General features: G+C 46.1%; 1 protein-coding gene across 3 annotated transcripts in view; it reads right to left on the reverse strand.

Annotated features, from left to right (window-relative positions):
* Window positions 1-12,076, reverse strand: part of RFX4 (regulatory factor X4) — a 165,540-nt gene that overhangs the window by 98,541 nt on the left and 54,923 nt on the right. For all 3 annotated transcript variants that reach the window (XM_058741529.1, XM_058741528.1, XM_058741530.1), the window contains one exon: window positions 4,684-4,807. In XM_058741529.1, the coding sequence (XP_058597512.1) occupies window positions 4,684-4,807 (124 nt within the window). The remainder of the gene's footprint in view (window positions 1-4,683; window positions 4,808-12,076) is intronic.

Here is a 12,076-nt window from a genome sequence, read left to right on the forward strand (position 1 = left end):
AGCTGAGCAGAGGACTTTGAAGGTAGCCCTTCAAAGTAAGTGAAAATACAACCAGTTTCCACTGGTACCTGGACAAGTTCATCCGTGCCCAGCAAATGGGTAATGGAAAATTGATACAATGCCTGTTTCATATGGGCATCATACAGGCTAAACACATTCACGTGTATCAAATGATTTCAGCGTCCTTGGCAAATAGCGATAACACAAGTCATTCAATCTTCAATAAATATCTGAGGGTCTATTATGTGCCAGGCGCTATTCTGGGAGTTAGGGATGCATAGTGAACAAAAAAAGGCCTCATGGAGCTTCCATTCTAGAGAAGGAGGCAAATAAAACACAAGCAACTAACAGATATATATATATATATATATATATATATATATATATATATACACACACACACACATACATACATATATGATTAACATATATATGTACATATATGTCATATGAATATTATCTGTAATATATTGAGGTAGAATAACAAGCAATGATGCCATACAGATAATTATACATATAACATGTAATATATCAGTTATATCACATATGTAACAGTTCAGACAGTTATAAGTGCTATAAAGAAAAAACATGGTAGGAAACAGAGGAAACAGGATGGAGTGAGGCCAGTTTTAGATAACGGTGGCTTCTTCCATTGGTAGAATGCCTTACAATGTTAAAAATGCTCTCCTAAGCAGCATCTCATTTTATCCCTAGAGTCATTTGTGAGGGATTATTCCCGTCTAGAGGTAAGGAAATGGGAGCTCAGGAAAGTGAAGTGACTCCAAGCCGGGTGACCTTTCGTTACCCTAGCCAACAGAAAGGCAGGCACAAGCCCAGTACAGCTTGAAGCTTCAGCATTCTCTGTGATGCCTCAATCAATTCTGGGACCCAAAGTCAATAGGGGCTTACTGGAAGCCAGTGCTTATGGGGCTTGGCCGCAGTGCTGGAAAGAGGATCTCTTTCAGTTCGTCCCTGCAGCAAAATCATTGCTGCCATCCACTCGCTTTATCAAGGACAGTATCCCCACCAGGCCACACAGGAGGGGGGATGGAGAGCCTCACCGCTGATGCTGTTTCACCTCAGCCCATTTGCAAGCTGGGGAGGAGAGTGGGGGGTTGCCGGGATGGCAGGGGGAGGGGGCGGCGGGGTGGTGGAAGACTAACACCAAATTTTTCTCTAAAAATGAAGCTGAAATATTGAACCTTGCCTACGCAGAGTTAAAAGTTCATAGATGAATAGCAGCAAGTTTGGATGGATCTGCTCAAAGGAAGGCTGCCCACAATTACACCCCAGGCTTCACAGAACAACCAGTCCCTTTCTCTCCGGGGGGATGGCAGCTGCAGCTGGGAGCCCTTAGGAAGGGCGAGCATGGCCGGGATTTCAGTTCAACAAGCTCAGTGTAGAAACCCTCAGCGGGCTCCTTCTGTCCTCTGTGGCTGGAAGGACAGCCCGAATTTCCAGTGCATTTGAAATCAATGGCAAGGTACCTGCAAAGCACTTTTGCATTTGTGCTTTTAATACCATTAGAGTATGTCATTGCTTTTGGACTGAGTTTGGATGTCTTTTTTTAATGACTATTTTGGAAGCAGCTGGCACTGTAATTCTTAGAGAGAAAAGTTATTATTTGAAAACAATATTTTGAAAGTAAGACCTGTGGACATAGATGTCAGTAGGACCAAGGATTAGAGAACAGAGGAGATCTGGTGGAGGTTGTCCCGAGGAGGAAGGGGGGCTGAGCAGTGGGAGGTGGCAGAAGGGGAAAGGGGGGGGGGTGGCAGAGCAGAGGGGGCTGGGACTGGCTGTGGGGAACTGGCAGGGGGAGGCCCAGGGAGCTTCCAGTGTGGTATGGAGGTAGGAGAGCATTCTGGAATGGGGATGTCTGTTCCATTAGATGCTGTCCGGGATGTAAATCCCTCCTTCAAACTTCAGTCTACTGGGGTCACAAATGCTTTCTGCGGGCTGTCTTGTGCAAATCTGAGTTTCATCCTTGGCTCATGGTGGTTCAGAACAGGGCCGTCCAAGAATACTTTCTGTGATGATGGAAATGTTCTATGTGCACTGTCCAATATGACAGCCTCTAGTGACATGTGGCCAGTGAGCATCTGAAATATGGCTCATGTGACTGAGGAACTGAATTTTTAATTCTGTTTAAGTTGAACAACCATATGTGGTTCACAGCTACCGTCTTGAACAGCACAGGTAGAGAGAAGCGGTGTAGACAGAAGAAAGAGTCTCAGGTCAAGGTGGGTCTGAGAAAGCTAACACCCAGGGAGTGGAGAGGAGGGGCTGAGTTAAATCGATTTTACCTAGATCACAAAGTCAAGGAAACCCTGAGCTGACAATAGTGTTACAGAAGTGAGAAAAAGGAAAGAAAAGGTCCTTATTTGGGCAAAATGGAGTTTCTAGATATGGCGAGGATTTGTGTTTTCATGGTCTTTCCCCCACCCCAGAATCTGTGCACAAACAGCTCATGGGGAAATTCGTAACAACAACTGCAATGGCACGTGTGGGTGTCACTGTACCTGACCTATCAGATGACTGAGGGAATAGTACCTGAAGATTCATTTCCTGGTTTCTCCAAGGCTTTTGCATTACCAAGCAAAGCCACTTGCCTGCCCTGGACAGGGACGTACATATACCACACATCATGCACTGACAATCATCTCCCATGCACTGACAATCATCTCCCTTGAATCCTGCAGCATCCCCATGAGGAAGGGAGGGGTTGATTCCCAGTTCACAGCAGAGAGGGCTGAGGCTCAGAGAAGTTAAGCGGTTAGTCCAGAAGAGTTAGATTCTTGATCTCTTGGTTCACCCCACCTGTCCCTCCATCTGAGGCCCTATCCTGGACTCTCCACTGTGGCCGCCATGAGGAAGTGTGGATGCGAGTGAATGTCCAAGGACCCCAGACGTGTGACAAAGCTCCAGGATCCCCTGGATTCCGGGTGTGCTCTTCCGTCTCCCACCTGCTGAGGAGCTCACCGAGTCCCTCCCTAGACCGTGAGCCTCTCCACAAGCGGGACCCATACTGGATTCCCTTCTCGTTTTCCCCAGAACACAGTGCCGCCCACGCAGCCCATCTCAGCCAACACTGATGGACTGAAGACACAAACGGAAGAAACAGCAAAGGTGGTGTCTCCACTGACGTAAAAAAAAAATTATTATCACGTATGAAAAACAGGGTTAATGCATCACAAAAACATATGCCCTTCCCTAAGTCACCACGGAGCATCTTCCCATTTATTGAGTGGAGCCAATTCCCAGCCACTCAGTTTTAAACCCTCCAGGGGGGTGGGCTCAGACCTGACACTACTCTCTTTTCTCTTTTTCCTGCTGATGATTTTATCTGTTGGGAAAAGGGAATTCCCGAAACTTAAACGGTGACTTGTTTTTGCCGGTTCAGTCCGTGTTATGCCCGCACTCAGAAAACTGGTGAGGAACAGTGGTGCCAAATCAGCCTGCCTATCTTTTTGTTGGTGGATGCAGTAAAAAACTATACATAGGAAAAAGAAGCTAAGGAGAAACAGTTCAGATGTATTGTCTCAAATTAAATTGGGTATTTTGCAGGTGTAAAAATCCATATTTTTATCTATCAAATAGACAAATGATCAGTCTTTAAAAGTACTCTGGGGCACCTGGGTGGCTCACTTGGTTAAGCGTCCGACTTTGGCTTGGTCATGATCTCACGGTTTGTGAGTTCAAACCCCGCATCGGGCTCTGTGTGACAGCTCAGAGCCTGGAGCCTCCTTCAGATTCTATGTATCCCTCTCTCTGCCCCTCCCCTGCTCTCTCTCTCTCTCTCAAAAATAAACATTAAAAAAAAGAAAGAGTGCTCCAACATCTCTCCTTGGCCTGTTAAATGTGAATGATCAGTGACAATGAGTTTTTGTGGACATAGTCCTAAGTGTGGAAAATGTTTTTGTCATGAGACAGACAGCAGCCAAGCCTGCGGTAATATTGCAAATAAGACCACTCCCAGTAGAGGATTCTCAGATCTCTAAGCTAATGATATAAGGCCATCTTCCAGCTTCTCCAAGACTTTCACATTACAGACACAAGCAGTTTGCCTGCCCCAGACTCACTGACAGACACGGAACACACTTGGGAGTCTAATATTTGTCCCTCGGAAGGAAAGAAGTCACTTCCTGCAAATTGAGTACTGAGGAAAGTCCACTTAGGTGTTCCCTTTTTACTCTATGACCTGTCTGAATCGTGTGGAAGTTTTCATACTTCGGTATTACTTTGTTTTGGTATTGGGCTTGGTATTACCTTGCGAATAAGCCTTTGGACTTTTTACAGCAAAGTATTATAGCAAAGTTACCAAAGTATTTAAGTTACCAAAGCAACTTTAAAAAAAAGCAATTAAGGGGCGCCTGGGTGGCTCAGTCGGTTGAGCGTCCGACTTCGGCTCAGGTCACGATCTCACAGTCTGTGAGTTCGAGCCCCGCGTCGGGCTCTGGGCTGATGGCTCAGAGCCTGGAGCCTGCTTCCGATTCTGTGTCTCCCTCTCTCTCTGCCCCTCCCCCATTCATGCTCTGTCTCTCTCTGTCTCAAAAATAAATAAAAACGTTAAAAAAAATTAAAAAAAAAAAGCAATTAAGATGTTCAAAATGATTAAGAACTGTGCATAAATTACTGGGAAGTGGGGAAGGATAGGAATAAGCCTGGGGAGGCTGGACTCACCTTTCCAAAACTGGCCGCGTTGACAGGCTGGGTGTCATTCTTCTCGCAGAAGTCCAGGTAATGCATGTAGAGGGCGCTGCGAGGGATGCAGACCCCCTCCGCGATCTCATAGTTCTCCTCCAGCCTGTGGAATGAATGCCCAATGAGCAAGCCTCAAGCAAGAAGGGCATGGTCTTTCTAGCTCTCCTCCAGAGGAGGACTTGAAGAGAAGTCTTCCTACAGATGGGGAAACTGAAGCCCAGGAGGACAAAGCCACATGGTCACGCGTGAAGTTGGTAGGTCGGCAGGATCGGACTTCTAGCCCCCGTGGCTGTGTGACCTCGGATCACTTTCAGCTCAAATTCCCAGTCCCTCTCTTCCATGCTGCCATTGGTCTGGCCACATTCTGGGTGGATCAGGTTCCCCCAAACTCCCAAAGTGATATACAGGATCCTGTAGGTGCCCCAGTCAGCCGAGCTTCGAACCACACACTCACTCATGTAGCCATTTCTAACAGGTGTCCCAGTGTTGGAGCGTCTTTGCTAACAAGAGCAGTGCGGTGGGATAGCCGTGGGAAAACAAACACCCAAGGAGAAACCAGACAGTGGGACAGCCAGTAATCCACTGACTGAAGGAAGGTTTTAGGATCCCAGCGGGAGCCGAACCCTCTGGTTTCTTCAGGATCGCCTCTGCTGTGCTGGAATTACGATTCTATACCCATCACCTTCGTAATGACCCTAGATTAAGGGTTTAGGGTAGGGACTTTCCATGGGGATTCAAACCCCAGTGTTGTCACTTGCTGGCTTGGTGACCTTGAGCAAGTTATTTACCCTTAGGTAGGGTTTCCTTTTGGAGGTGCTGGCTGTGATCGCCTCATAAGCTGTTGTGACAGTCGAACGTGTGACATGTGCAGGCATGGTGCCTGGCACACGATAAACACTTAGTAGGTGTTGGACCTCACCATCATACAACTATCCTCTCCTTAAAACATCTTTGGGTGCCCATATGTCCTGATTGGGTCCTAGATCTTGGGATATAAAAATAAACTAGATACAGTTTATCCTATTTTCCCCTCTTTCACCTAAACACCAGAGTGTAGGCATCAAAAAGAATCCTGCCCCCTTTTTCATAGACACATTGAAAGGTTTAAGAACACTTCTTCCAGCAGAACTGCCAGGGCACATGACAACTTGGGGACGTCTCTTTGGGCCTGCTGCTTTCAGAGCCTGGGGCACACACTGTTCAATTAACTCACGAACAGAAGATATTTCTTTCTGGATCACAAACTGGATTTTTGGAAACGACCCAAAGTCATTTGGAACCAAGTTTGAGGAATAAAGTGACTGGAATAGCCCTTTCATCTCAAACATTTGTTGTGGGGTGGGGAGTGGGGGCAGAGACAAAAATAAGGCAAGATTCTAGAGCAGTGAAATAAATATCCTCAGATGGCTTCTAACTTCTCAGGGGCACTTGCCAAAGAAGTGGTCCAGTCCTGCCGTGACTGTGAAGCAGAATGAGGACACGGCCTCCTGAGGTGGCCACTTGAAAGGGCAGTGCTCACTGTGCTCATTCCAGCATGTGGTTGAAAGAAAATCAATTGAATCATTTCACATCCAAACCTTACCAATGAATATAACCCTAGGCACGCCCAGATAAATGAAGAAGCCTGGTGCTGAGTGGTCTCATCACCTCACCTAGTCCCCCTTCTTCTGGGAAGGGGAGCACTGAGTAACTCCTGATCATTTTTTAGAAGTGTTCCGGGAAACTGTTTATGCAATCCTTTCTGGGTGACCTAATTCCTTGAGGTTGGCATGGTGTCTGAGTCACTCCTGCATCCTTGAAGGCCAACATATTCCTTGGCACACAGCAGGTGCTCAATTAAGTGTCTGGTGGATGGATCGTTGCAGTTATATATTCATTCAACAAATACTTATTGATCTCCTACCACCTGCCAAGTGCTGGGGAGCACTTGGTGCGCAAGATAGTCCTTGTTTGCACGTAGGGAATAGATTAAATGGTGGGCAGATGGATAGAGATACAGGTAATCTTTAAAATTCAACAAATATTTATTGAGTTCCAGGCACTGCTCTCGACACTAAGGAAATAGCAGAGAGCAAAACAAAGGCCCTGGCCTGAAAGGGCTTACATTCTAGTATACATGTCCCTGACATCGGAAATTAGAACAAACACTGGACGTGGCTCGCCGTGGGAAAATGCTTTCACATAGAGATGAGATTTCTTGGGACTGTCCTAAGCTTCAGGTCTGGTATGAATGGGAATCAGCCTTCTAGCTTAGCCTGGACCCCTAACTGCCATTCACAGCACTGTTTCTCTGTAAAAGTGAGTTCAGAGGTCCACATGACCAGTTTACATACAAACTTGTATGGACCATCCAAATACGGCAGCTTTCACAAAGTAGGGTCTCACAGACATGCTTTGCTTGGCCTCAATATTGTTGGCCTGGCTTTTAAAATTCAGGACATTTCCCCTAAGAATCTGGCTTCTTGTGAAAAGGCTAGATCTGGCAATGCTGGGCCCATATTCCTGCATGACAATAATTGGCCAGACGTAGGTGTGCCCTCGAGTTGGCCAGAGTCCTCACTCCTCCCTACTTTTCTGACACCAATCTATTTTCTGTTCCTTGTCTGGCTCCTGTAGCCTCTTGTGTTGACATAAGGCATGACCTATGTCCTGGTTCACTTTGCAGTCTATCTGGGAAGAATAATGCATCAAAATATGAAAAATTAACTACTATAAGAGCAGTCAAAGGTGGGAGAACAGAGAGATTCCTGTGTAGATGAGAAGAGGTAATTAAGGTTTCATGGATGAAGTGGGATTTGAATTTTGTGACAGCTAGCATCAGTTGCTGCTCTTTTCGCAGGTGCCAGGCACTGGGTATCTGGTATCTCTTCCCATCCTCACAATAACCATATAAGGTAGGTTTTATACCCATGTGTCCAATGAGGAAACTGGATACATGGGTATAAAGCCTATCTTATGTGGTAGGTTTATATGGCTCAGAGAGTGGAACTCATGTGCCCATGGTCGCGCAGGCAGTAAATGGGAGAGTCTTCCTCTAACCCACTACAGTGTCCTGCTGTGGTAGATGGAGGGGATTCTAGGCAAAGGAGAACAGCAAGGGTGAGAGACAATGTGCTTTGGATGATGGAGACAATGGTCTGAGTGGAGAAAGGGCTTGCAAAGGAGCCTTTAAAAAAAAAACAAAGGGGGAGGGGGTATGGAGAATCTTCCAATGCCCCCAAGAGAATATGGCCTGGAATAGAAGTTTGGCAACCCTCGGAGTTCAAGAATTACTGCAGAAATGTCATTTGCAGGAGGCGATGGAGCAGCACTCAGTGAACTGAAAAAATAAAGACTCAGAGGCAGGAAGACCAGAGCGTTTCTGGGATGCTGTAGAAATAATAATAATGTCATCAATAACAACAGTCACTAATATGAATTTAAAGCTTACTATGTTCTATTAGCCAACAACGGATTGATTGTAAATGAATATAACAATAAAAGCAAAAAACATCCAAGTTTCCTTGGTTTCATCTTAGACTACTGAGAGTCCCATTAAGCAATTTCCTCTCAGGGGCACCTGGGTGGCTCAGTCGGTTAAGCATCCGACTCCTGACTTCCACTCAGGTCATGATCTCACAGTTCGTGGGTTCGAGCCCCACACTGGGCTCCACGCTGACACTGTGGAGCCTGCTTGGGATTCTCTGTCTTCCTTTCTCCGCCCCTCCCTGCTCCAATAAATGAATAAATAAACTTTAAAAAAAAAAAAGCAATTTCTTTTCAAAGCTTTGATTTCAACTCTGTAGACTATGGTAGAACATTTTCCAGTCTAACACACACACACACACATCTTGGATGGCTGCAACTTTGTGCAGGACAAGCTGTGGGGAGGAGAAAGTATCCCTTTTTGCTTATCCTTGCTAATCATTTCCTAAAATTAACTTTGGCCAGAAAAATCCATAGGTACATTCAATATACATGCATTTCAAGCCATTCAGAGTTCATCTTACAAAAGGCATATGACCCTTTAAAATGATAGAGGGCCATTTTTCTTTTTTTTTTTTTTTTTTGAGTTTATTTCTGTATTTTGAGAGACAGACAGAGACAGAGAGTGGGGGAAGGGCAGAGAGAGAGGGAGAGAGAGAATCCCAAGCAGGCTCCTCACTGTCAGCATGGGGCTTGAACCCATGAACCATGAGACCACGACCTGAATGGAAACCAGGAGTGGGACACTTAACCGACTGAGCCACTCAGGCACCCCTAGGGGGCCAGTTAAGTTTTCTTAGGCATGGTTGCAGCATGATCAGATTCACTCTTTGGCAGGTCATTCTGGCACCTCTACTGTAGGAGGACAAGGCTGACTAGTAAGGCCTGGCACATGGCGACTAACTCGTATCTGTTGAACAAATAAATGAACAAACGAGACCAGTTAGGGGCTACTATAAGACTTCAGGCAAAAAGTGATGGGGTGTAAATTGGAGGAGTGGCCGTGGGGGGCAGGGATAACACTCAGTGCGTGTGGTTCTTATGCTGCCAGATGTGAGATGGATGGCACCAACCAAGGCAAGCTCTCAGGTTCCTAACTGGACTGGAGGCTGACTGGAGGCGCCATTCCTCATGGTTAAGAACTGCAAGGGAGTAATGGAGGGCGGTGATAATGTGGTGTTAGAGAGCACAGTCTCCCAGGTGGATTCCTGGCTCCCCCTTACCATTAGCTATTTTGCTTAAGCCCCCCACCCCCCGTGCCTGAGTTTATATTTGATATTCTTGTGGCTTGCTCACTCACTGAGTACGGACGGCCAAGGGATCAGCATTAAAATAGAAGACCAGGGTTAAAATACATCCCATTAAATGAACCCATAGCAGCAACAAACTATCTGAATCCAGATGAGTGTAAGTCACGGTTCACACAGGCTGAATTAATTAAGCAGTTACCTGCCAAAGGCCAGAGCCTTCTAAATAACTACAATGCTACCCACATTTTGTTCCTCTTCCCAGAGCTTCTTCGCCTCAAGGTATCTAGGTGGCTTATGACTATGAAGCATTTTAATAAGCTCTACAAATGAATAGATGTAACTGGCATTAAGGGCAACTTTGATGCTTGATGAGTTTCCGCAGAAATAGCGTCATGATACCTTTCCCCAAACCTCCTTACAAAATCCAGAGGGTCCGTGCGTGTACTGAAGTTGCTAATTGGAATGTCTGCTTCGCTGACCAAGGCATGGCAGAAAGAAAGGCAGTTAATTATTTCTCTTCATATCTGATGAAATTTCCCCTTCTCCTCACTTGTAGAGGACATCATTAGTCTGACATGGTGAACAATACTCCATTATACCTGGATATTTTTAATGATCACCAAAAAATTCCCCACTTTTTCCACTTTTCTGATCTTCTATTTAATAACTTGATCATATTTGAATTGAACCTATCCTATTATGGGGAGATAATGAACTCAGTCTACTAGCCAACAGGAGTCATTATCTGCGGTATACATTTTGAAAAAGATCTCCTCATGAGGCTTTGGCCGCAGCAACCCAGGGCAGGGGAGGAAGCTCCGTATCAGCACTTGACAATGAAGACCAAATGTTTCAGCACCCAGCATAATTGTTCCTGCTGCTCTCCTTTGAAACCTGTTCTCTTCTCTGTACGTGTGAGATTTCAGTTCAGAGTCTCCACTACCCGGGTCTTTGCGGACATGTCTACAACAGAAATTTTCTCTTCTATTTTACCAGAAGATCAGACAGCAGGACTTTTAAAAGCCTTGCAGGACATAGTAACTTATTACTCAGGTTGACCCAGAGACTGAAAAATACATGAAAACAAACTTGCTAAGCAGAGGCCAGACAGTAATCTAAACCCATCAGTTACTCCCCTCTGCCTCTGTGGAGAAGTTCTAATTTCCTCCCTTGGCATGTAAGGCCCCCACCATATGACCCCTGACTACTTCTCCAGGCTTCCCTCGACCCATTGCTCTGCACATACACTTCTCCCCAGCCAAAGGACTGTTGATCTTGCACATGCTCCCCACCCCATATGTTCTAGGGCATTCCACCACAAGAGGTGAGCCCCTCTAGGCTCAGCTCAAATTTCTCTCCCTGACACTATGTTTAATTCCCACCCAGCCCCATCTGCTCATGGCCTCTTAGTTGGTTTCTCATCCTTGCCAGATTCATGGATTCATTCACCCGATAACATGGCGAGTGTTGCGATGGGCACCCGCCAGGCACGGAGTTGCATCTGTGGAGGAGAAAGTCTTGACAGGAAGCGCAGCCTCTGCCCCCAAAGCTCTCATCACTTCCTGGGAGTTTCCACAGCCCTTCATATCTGTCTGCGGCTCCAACTGCCCTCACTGAGAAGCAGCACTGGGTTCAGAGGCAGGGGACACTGAGGTTAAATCCTGCCCACACCACTTGCAAGGCACCACAGGCTCGGGTGTGTTGCTTGAACCCTCAGATCCTTGTCTCTTTCATCAGTAACATGATGCAAAGGATACTAATACCCATCTCCCAAGGCCGCTGAGGGGATCAACAAGAATCCACGCACAACCCACAGCCCTCTAGGTGGCAGAGGGGGACGCTGGATAAGGGGCACCTGTCAGTATTATTCTAGGTTACTGTGGAATATTCCGGTAACACTTTACATCTTAGACTGAGAATCCTTTGAAGGCAGGGACCAAACAGCATCCCTATTTATGTTAGCACAGTTCCTACTACTGTGCCCTGAACACAGTCAGTCAACCCTGCAGAAGGAAGAGAGAAGGAGGTGGGAAGGAAGGAAAGCGGACTTTTGCACAGACTTTTGCACAGATCAGAAAAGCACTTTTTTTTTTTAACCTTAAGACCTGGGTGATTAAGGAAAAACCCCCAATTAATATGAACATATTTGCTTTATATTTTCTGTGCCAGGGATATTCACATTTGCTATCACTCCTCACACAAGATGGGTAACATCATCTCCATGACAGGGAGGAAGAAAGGGAGGGCCAGGCAAAGTGACTGCCCAAAGCCATTCTCCTGGGAAAAGCCAGGTTTGGAGTATGAACTCAGGTACGAGGCTCCTGAAGCTCTCACTGTGTGCTATGGACTGACATTCCTTTGGTCAGTGAGCCAGCACACATTTACTGAGCACCTACTGTGTGCCAGGCACTGTAGAATACAGCAGTGAGCAACAACACGCAATCCCTGCCATTGCCTTTAGGAAGCTGACAATTGATCAGAAGAAAATGGGAACCAAGGAAAGGACTTCACTGGACAAGAAACACGAACAAAATGGTGAGCATTGGCTCTGCCTAGGTCTGAGGCTGAATCTATAAAAAGCCAAAACAAGCAAAGAAACAAAACCGATCCATTTTTCTTAAAACAGCACTTAAGCCTACGACTTGCTGCTAGGTAGA

Source organism: Neofelis nebulosa, chromosome 8 (assembly GCF_028018385.1).
Source record: "Neofelis nebulosa isolate mNeoNeb1 chromosome 8, mNeoNeb1.pri, whole genome shotgun sequence".
In the NCBI taxonomy this organism is placed as follows: domain Eukaryota; kingdom Metazoa; phylum Chordata; class Mammalia; order Carnivora; family Felidae; genus Neofelis; species Neofelis nebulosa.